The sequence below is a fragment of the Cyprinodon variegatus genome, unplaced genomic scaffold (genome assembly GCF_000732505.1).
Source record: "Cyprinodon variegatus isolate N-32 unplaced genomic scaffold, C_variegatus-1.0 Scaffold1075, whole genome shotgun sequence".
Classification (NCBI taxonomy): Eukaryota; Metazoa; Chordata; class Actinopteri; order Cyprinodontiformes; family Cyprinodontidae; genus Cyprinodon; species Cyprinodon variegatus.
Window position 1 is genome coordinate 16,363 of NW_015151528.1, and position 8,779 is coordinate 25,141.

The 8,779-nt window shown below is 44.6% G+C and overlaps 1 protein-coding gene across 2 annotated transcripts in view; it reads right to left on the reverse strand.

The window, feature by feature from the left end:
* Positions 1-1,553: 1,553 nt before the first annotated feature.
* The window catches only part of ccdc22 (coiled-coil domain containing 22), a 70,271-nt gene continuing 63,045 nt past the window's right edge, over positions 1,554-8,779 (reverse strand). For both annotated transcript variants that reach the window (XM_015400124.1, XM_015400123.1), the window contains one exon: positions 1,554-1,685. In XM_015400124.1, coding sequence (XP_015255610.1) covers positions 1,572-1,685 — 114 coding nt within the window. In that variant the 3' untranslated portion in view covers positions 1,554-1,571. The remainder of the gene's footprint in view (positions 1,686-8,779) is intronic.

An 8,779-nucleotide genomic window follows, 5' to 3' on the forward strand; every position in this document is an offset into this window, starting at 1 on the left:
TAGGCTGTTTTTTTTTTTGTATTCAATGGAATGAATAAATAAATAAATAAAAAAAAAAGTAGAGATCCAGTCGGGGCCTTTGTTTGGCAAATATCCCCTTTTTTCATTTTTCTAATGATAAGAAACACCCCAAACTCACTTTTCAACTGTTTTCTCAAACAAACGTTACATCTGAGATTCTGAGTTTAATGTTTGAGATACCAACAGTGTTTTCACATCTTAACAAAAAAATTTTTGATCAGATCTTCATTGAGAGCTGTGGAAATTCAGTCCCTACTGACAGCCAAAAGTGCGCAAGTGACACGTCGCTCATCCTCTGTTTCAAGTCCATGTCACAGCTCAGCTCAGCCAGAGCCTCTTCCTCTCCTGCTGAAAGTCCATCTTTAAGTGTCACGGGGAAGGAAAATGGGTTTCTCTCCCACTGGTTTGCCATTGTCTCCTCTCCAAAATACTCTCCAAACTGCTCGCGCATCCCCTCCAAATGCGCACAGTAAGCCTGCTGTAAAAACTCCACCTTCAGCCCCGCTCTGGCCAAAACATCCTCTAAGATGGGAAACATTTCCACTGATCCCCGCTCCACACGCGCACCCCACAGTTCCAACTTGGTCCTAAATCCATATTTATTTTTTCCCTCTCACCGCGCCTCCCCTAAGGTGCTCTGGCGCCCCCCAAGGGAGGCGCGCCTCACACTTTGAAAACCGCCGGTCTAAACTAAGGCTGAAATTCTGATGTGATTGGTCCGCCAGAAAATGAGGCGTTCACTGATTGGCTGTTATAAGCTCTCACTTTGGGAATCTTTAGGCTGCAATATACAGCCATTTTTTGAATTTTTACTGCAGCTAACCGTAGGTGATCTTTCATCCTTTTGACCTGAAACCCAGCTCAGAGCTCACCTGCTTAACTTTTTCTTTCCTAGATAGAGCCACCTATTGAACTAAGTGTATAATTACTTGCAAAGTTAACAAAACAATGCCTGTCCCATCACTACATGCTTATCCAGAGGGAGTGAACTTTTTAAGTCAATGACTCAATGCAATCCTTTGAAACCTTCTAACCAATCTACCTGTATGATTTTATTACATTGACTCTTTCAACTGCTTTGAAGTGACGTGTTGTGAATTGGGGACTATATGAATAAACTGAAGTGATATTTAACTTAAGCCAAAAAAAAATCATGAATCTTTAAGGCATCTTTATTTATGCTGGTATGTATACATTATTTTGCTGATGATATAGAAAATATTTTGATTCAATCACATTCAAAATCATTTATTTTCATTATAATTAACAGTTTATGTTCAAATATGATAAGGGAAGAACATATTAGTTTATGTATCAAATATTTTGAGACTAAACAAGATCCTTTGAAACCACATCATGGCACCCCCTTTTGTTGTTCAGTGTTCTATTTCAGAAATAATACAGCCAGTGGATGGACAATCAAAACTTGTCTGTAGACAAAGGGGAGGCCATGGTACGAAGACCACCAAGCCTCTGTGTCAGGGGCTAGAGATGAAGAGCTGTATCTTTTGCGTCTCCAGGGTTTTCTTTTGGCCGAGCACTGCCTTCTCTTAGCCCTCTTTCACTTTGGCAGCTAGTGCAGAATTCTCCAGACGGATTGCCCTGTAGTCATCCAGAATCCTCTCCAGGTTAGTCACTGTTTTATTACAGTTTTCTGTCTCAATCTTTAGAAACACAAAGACAAAAAGAAACTTAAATGGATTATTCAAGTATTTAGACATGAAGTTTTGTGAAACATCAGCGGAGATACAACGGTGTCGATTCTGTCACAGAGCCTCCTGCTAGGAGAAACTGCCGGTAATGTACCAGATGAAAAGCTTACCGGTACTGTATGGGGGTGCAAATAATTAAAGCTTTTTAAGCTAAAAATGTAATGTGTTTTGTTACACTTATTCAACAGTTTTAAAACATCCAGGAACTATGTCAAACCGTGATATCAATTGAAGCATTTTGCTGATATCTCCCGGCTGCATAGACAGTTCCTGCAAACAGAAATAAATTAAACAGCTCATCAATCAATAAATCAATCAATCAGTCTCTCAACATTATAGAAATAATGTTGACAGACTGGTCAACACTGATCAAATGGGCAAAGAAGCACTTCCTGCAGAGGATGAGGCGAGTCCACCTGGCCCGACCCATTCTCATGACCTTCAACAGAAGAATCATAGAGAGCATTCTGACCAGCTGTCTCACTGTGTGGTGTGGAGGCGGCAGCATAGACTGGAAGAAGGTGAGGAGAGTAGTGAGAACTGCAGAGATCATCGGGGCTCCTCTTCCCTCCATAAAAGACATTTCATCCCAGCGCTGCATGTCCCGAGCCAGTAACACGCAGCATCCGATGCAGGTCCAGTAGATTCCGGAAGAGCTTCTGCCCAAGTGCCATTAGACTGCTGAATGTTGTATAAAATGGGTTTAAAAAAAAGGGGGCTGAATGTTGGAAACTGTAAATCATATACGAGTCTTCTGTTTACATTTGATCACCACTTTTAAATTTTATCACTGCTGCACTTTAGAAATAGAAATGTCTTGAGAGCTGTACTGAACAAAACGTCTTTATTTGTACACTCTGTTAGTACAAAACGACAATAAAGGCTGTCAAAGTCTGTCTGACAAAGTGGAGGAGTTGGCAGCTTGCATTATAGTTTCTAGTGGCTTGTGATCACTCTGAACCTTAAACCAAGCCAAAAACCATTGCTAGAAACTCCTTTTCTATTTGAACATAGCCATATTCTGTTATTGTAAGTGTTGTGCTAGCAAAAGTGACTGGCTTGCCCATCTACAGTCTATAGTATTTCAAGAGGCATTTGCTATTGCCTTTTTCAGATTTTGGAACGCCTCCTCTTGTTCTGCATGCCAGATCCACACACTATCTTTGTGTGTCAGGTCCCTTAACACTTTGCAGTGATCAAACAGATGCCGGCAGAACTTGGTTAGGTAATTAACCACACCTATCAGTCTGCACTGATTTTACATCTGTCAGAGCAGGTGTCTGCTCCACCGCACGGACCTTCTCTGGGTCGGGTTTGAGTCCGTCCGCAGTCAGGCGATGTCCAATGTATATAGTCTTCTGTTTTACTCTAAATTTTTCCACATTCAATTTTATTTTTATTTTTTCGATCTTGCTCCACTTACTCATCTGTCTCTTCCTGCCCTGTTATCAAAATGTCATCAGCTATGATGTACAGTCCAGGCAGGTTGTCCAGCACTTGCATCAGTTTTCTGTGAAATATTTCTGGGACAGTACTCATTCCCATTGTCATCATCAGCCATCTATACCGACCGAATGGAAATCCACTCTTGACATCACATACTGTGAACTCCTTGGCTTTCGACAAGGGATCAATACATACCCTGGGCTTGCCATTTTTGTTTTAGTATGACCACCATCCTGCGCTAATCCAGTCTGTATTGCTTTCCACAGGTGTAATTATTCAATCGTGCAGATCCTGTAGCTCTCCCTTAAAACCACTGGAACACATCTCTTTGGTAGCTCCACTAGCTTTACTGTCCTGTCGATCTCCATCTTGTGTTTCCTCTCTAAACAATCATCTCCACTGAACACATCCGCATACGTTGCCTTGATTTCCTCCATAGACCAAGGTCCTGTTCTGGGTTTTTCTGCAATCGTAACTGTGCTAACAATAGTCATGATGTTTTCATACTGCACTTTAATCAGATTCATTGCCTCACTGGCTCTCCTCCCAAATAAAGGTGCTGCATCATCTCCATTTAACACTTGGAACTCTAAGCGGTAAAGTTTGTTGTTTCTTGGGTTTTCTTAATTTAACTTTACATCTCCTTATGGATCTCATCTTGCTTTTGTTGTAAATAACAACCACACTTTTAGTCTTTCCCAGCTGGATGTCTGGGTTTAGCAGGTTGATTGGAATAATGTTGCAACTATCCCGACAGTTTATTTGGAATTGGACTGTGTCATTTACCAGCAGCATGCCTGCATAAAGAAGCTGAAAGAATTTAACTGTGTCTGTCTCTTTTCAATGTTTCACGTCTTTATCTTTAGTACTCTCTGTCCCCAAAGCATCCACTTTTCTCCATCTCTATTACTGTGACAGGAAATATCTTCCTATTCATCGTTTACACATTCTGTCATTATTTTACTTACATGTTTGTGGCTTCTCTGGTCCATTTTTGCTTTACCTCTTGCTACAAAATGGTTCAGCACTGTTTTGCTTTCTTTAAACTGGAACTGAGCTCCTCGAACACCATTCACCTTTTATGTGACTGAGCTGGCGATTTTTTTTTTCCACATTATCTTTGGACAGTTCAGCAGCTGTGCAGACTGCAGACACGTGTCAAGTGTGAGTTTTTCCTCATAAAGCAGTCATTTTCTCATGCCTGCATTGCTACCTCCACACACAATCCTGTCCTGAATCAACAAATCCCTCGATGTTCTGAAGTTGCACATTTTAGTTAGCAGTCTTAGCTCTGTGACGTAGCTGTCAATGCTCTCGCTGACACCCTGATATCTGCAAAAAAAAAAACAATATCTTTCCACAGTCTCATTTGTGCTGGGCTTAAAATGGTCATCAAATTTCAAAACAATTTTCTTGAGCCTCCAATCAGCAGTAGCTGTATCTCCCCTTAGGGTGTTCAAAAGGTCTTTGCCCATGTTGCCGACTAGATAACTGAAGAGTTGTACCTCCCGTTCGTCATTTGCTCAAGCCATCGTTTAGCCCATATACAGCAGAAAGTCGTCTCTAGAGCTCTTCCATGTCTTTTCAATGTCGCTGGGATCCAGAGTTAGTGTCTGTGGTGGCTTTAGCCCATCCATGTTGCGGTGTGTCGGTCACTCTTCCCGATAGCCGAAGCTAATGCTAGGTGACACCAACTGTGGTGCTATCTTAATCACTGTGATCCAGACTGACTCCACACTGCTGCCACCATGTTTTATTCTTGTTCTTTCTCTTCTTGTGTTTACTCAAATACACAAACCTAGTTGCACAATAATCCAACAGGGTCAGAACTTAATTAATAATTGGTGGGTACTCTACAAACAGTTCGGTCAGGCACCACTGCTAAGGCTGATTCCAAAACACTAACATATCTGTGTGCAAAATATGTATAACATTAGTTCCTATTGTTACAGACTAACATGTCCCAGTGGATTTTGGACTATCTCACTTGTCGCCCACAGTATGTGATGGCACAGGGCTGTGTCACAGTTGGTAGGTTTGAAGTACGGGGGTCCCGCAGGGAACAGTGCTGGCCTCCATATTTCATGTACGCTCCAACTTGTGTAACTTGTGTACATGGTACTTGTTGATGGCATTAAAATCCTTTCTAATAGCATTAAAATAGCTTTCAATTAGAGTCACTCTTTCCTGTCTGAACCCTGTGAACGCTTAATTTGATATGGCATATTTAAAAAATCCCACCATCATCCAGCATATGTTTAGTTTCTGCACAAATATTTTTTTAGTTGTAGATTTTCTTAAGAATTATGCTATAATTTCTAGTTACCGATCTGTTGCTACTATATTTTAATTTGACGAAACGGAATTTCTCGATGTTCTTTTTCCTGTTAAGTGCAATTGCAATAGCGGATCTTAAAATAGCTTGGCTCCGTATTTTGGCGGTGAAGGACGGAGAAGACGTATGTGGATGGAGACGTGTGGAGGAGTAGCAGTGGATGTGGAACAGCTCTCATTTATTTACATGAAAGACAAGAGCTCTGCACGACGTACGTCAGCGGGGCGGAGCGCTGACGGAGTATGTGGAATCTGGGGGTTAGGTGGAGACACTTCGGAGTACAGACAGTGGAACCAGTGGACTGGTGCTAGTAGAACCATCTCCTGGATAATTTGACGGAAAACCAAGGAGCTAATGGTGGACTTTTGCAGAAGCCGATCCACTCCCCTGACAGTGGTGAACATCGTGAGGAGACTAAGATCTTTTGGAATGCAGGGGCACCCTTAAAGACCTTCTTCTTCTGTTTTGGCATCAGCCATCTTTTATGGAGCCGTCTGTTGGAGCAGTGGCTTATATGTAGCTGAGAGAAAGCGGCTGGATAAGCTGATCAGGAAGGCCAGCTCTGTGATTGGATGCCCTCTAGACTCTGTGCTGAAGGTGGAAAACAAAAGGATCGTAACTAAATTTACATCTCTGTTGGATAATGTCTACCACCCCGTGCATGAAGCTGTTGCTAAACTGGAAAGCTCCTTCAATGACAGACTGCTGCACCCTAAATGCACCAGGGAGTGTTATCATAGATCTTTCCTCCCAGCAGCTCTAAGACTTTATAACCTGATGGTTATGGAAGATGTAAACTGTTCAAAACAACCTTAGTAAGTTTTTACACTTATGCTTTATGATCATTTTAGCAGTTTCTGACAGTTAAGAGAAGAGCTGCTAGGTTAAATCACACAGCCTGGCTGAATAAAGAAACAAATCTTTAATTTAGACTTAGAGAACTGCAGCAGCTTGAAATGACAATTTCCAGTCCATAAAGTGCAGCAGTGATCAGTGTGCGAGAAAAAAAAAATGGTGCGAAGACTCATTGATATGGAAGGTCAGAGCATTAATATATATGGTGCAAATATGAAGTATTTTGGTTTAGTGTTATTAGTATGATGCAGGGTTTGTGACTTAATTTTTGTTTTTTCAATAGTTAAGCAGTCTGTTGGCAGTGGGGAAGAAGCGGATGCAGAATCTGCTGAACCTGCATCGAATGCTGCAAAGCCTCTTCCCACAGGGCAGCAGGGAGAACAGTCCATGGTGGGGGGGTTGAGGGGTCTTTTATGATGTTACAGGCTTGGGACACGCAGCGCTGGGATGAAATGTCTTTAATGGAGGGAAGAGAAGCCCCGATGATCCTCCCTGCTGTTCTCACCACCCTTCTCACTTTCTTCCAGCCTGAGACACTGCAGCCTCCACACGACTCAGTGAGACAGCTGGTCAGAACGCTCTCTATGGCGTTTCTGCAGAAGGTCGTTAGGATGGGTGGGAGCAGGTGGGCTCTCCTTATCCTCCGCAGGAAGTACAAGCACTTTTGTGCCCTTTTGACCAGTGAGGAGGTATTTACAGTCCAGGTGAGGGGGTCTGTGATGTGCACCCCAGTAATTTGGTGCTACTGTCCACCTCTACAGCTGAGCTGTTGATGAGCAGTGGAGCGTGGTTAGGCCAGTTGTTCCTGAAGTCAATGGTGATCTCCTTCATCTTCTCGACATTCAGGATCAGGCTGTTTTCTCTGCACCCGCCTACTATCTGTTCTACCTCCTATCTGTAGTCCTAGTTGTGGTCATCTCTGATAAGGCCCACCACCGTGGTGTCATCTGCAAAATTCACAATGTGATTGGTGGTGAAAGCTGGGGACACGGTGTGTTATTAGAGTGAAAAGAAGGGGGCTCAGGACACAGCCCTGAGGTGAGCCTGTGCTTAGGGTGATGACATCAGAGCTGTTTTGTCCAACCCAGACTGACTGAGGTCTGTTTGTGAGGAAGTCTAGCAGCCAATTGCAGAGGGGTGTATTGAAGCCTAGCATGTTCCAGTTTGCCTTTCAGATGCTGTGGGATGATGGTGTTGAAAGCTGAACTGAGGATGTGCAGCTGAGATCTCGCGAGAGCTGTGTGCGTGTGCGTAAGTAAAAACTGCGACATACAGGTAATTCAAAAACAAACAATTCCAGTCCTGGTAAGTAAGCCAATAAATGTAAATAAAACAAAGCAGATTTAAACTTTGACAATTGTACCGTATTTCCGAGGGAACAAACTGGAAGACGAGACCTTGACGAGCCTGGAGAACTACCTGGACGAGTGTTTTGACAACATCGTGATGGGGAAGCCGAGGAATCCCACATCCACAAACACACCGTCTACCAAACGATGTCAGTCTAGTTCAACCAGTGCTGCTTTACCTCTACTTTGTCTCCAGACCGGTGGTGCGCGGTGCGGTGCATCGTGCGCGGGGGGCAGTTTGGGAGTGGAGGGTTGCTTTGTGTGGGGCGGGGGGGTTTGGGGGGGAGCTTTCCGCATTCGGCACGGCCGCCCTCCTCTCGGCGGCCCGTGGCCGAAGCGGGGTGGGTCATGCTGCTTTCGCGCCGGGCACGGCGGGAGCGGCGGGGTCGCGTCTGTTGCTTTCTTTTTGCTGCTTGTGCTGGCTTCTGGCGCGCGGCTGGGTCGGCTTTGCTGCTCTGGCTCTCTGGCGCGGGCCGGGTGGGGCTGCTCTCTCCTTTGTTTTGCCTTGCAGCTGTGTTTGCTGTGGTCGGTGGGAGTGGAGTGGAGTGGTTTCGTTGTGTTTTTGGGTGGGGGAATCCACCTGGGGGCTTGGTGCTGTCGGTCCGTCCATATCGGCCTTCAGTTGTTTTTTCTCTCGGGGCCGCTCGGGCCCCCGCGTGCTGGCGGTGCACTGTCGGTGGGGTTCCCGTTCGGCGGGCTTGTTTGTCTCCTGGGAGGGAAGGCATGTTGATTTTTCTGGGGAGGAGCACCCTAGCGACCCTCAGGACTACAGACAGGTAGCACTGACGTCCCATATTATGAAGACCTTTGAGAGGCTAGTCCTGGAGCAGCTAAGGCCCATGGTCAGGCCCTTCACTGATCCACTACAGTTCGCCTACCAGCCAGGCCTGGGGGTTGAGGACAGCATCATCTTCCTGCTGAACAGAGTGTACAATCATCTGGACAAGCCGGCGAGGACAGTGAGAATCATGTTATTTGATTTCTCCAGTGCCTTCAACACCATCCGCCCGGCTCTACTAGGCGGAATTTTTTTTTGTGTGTGAGCGGGGGAATCAAAGCTT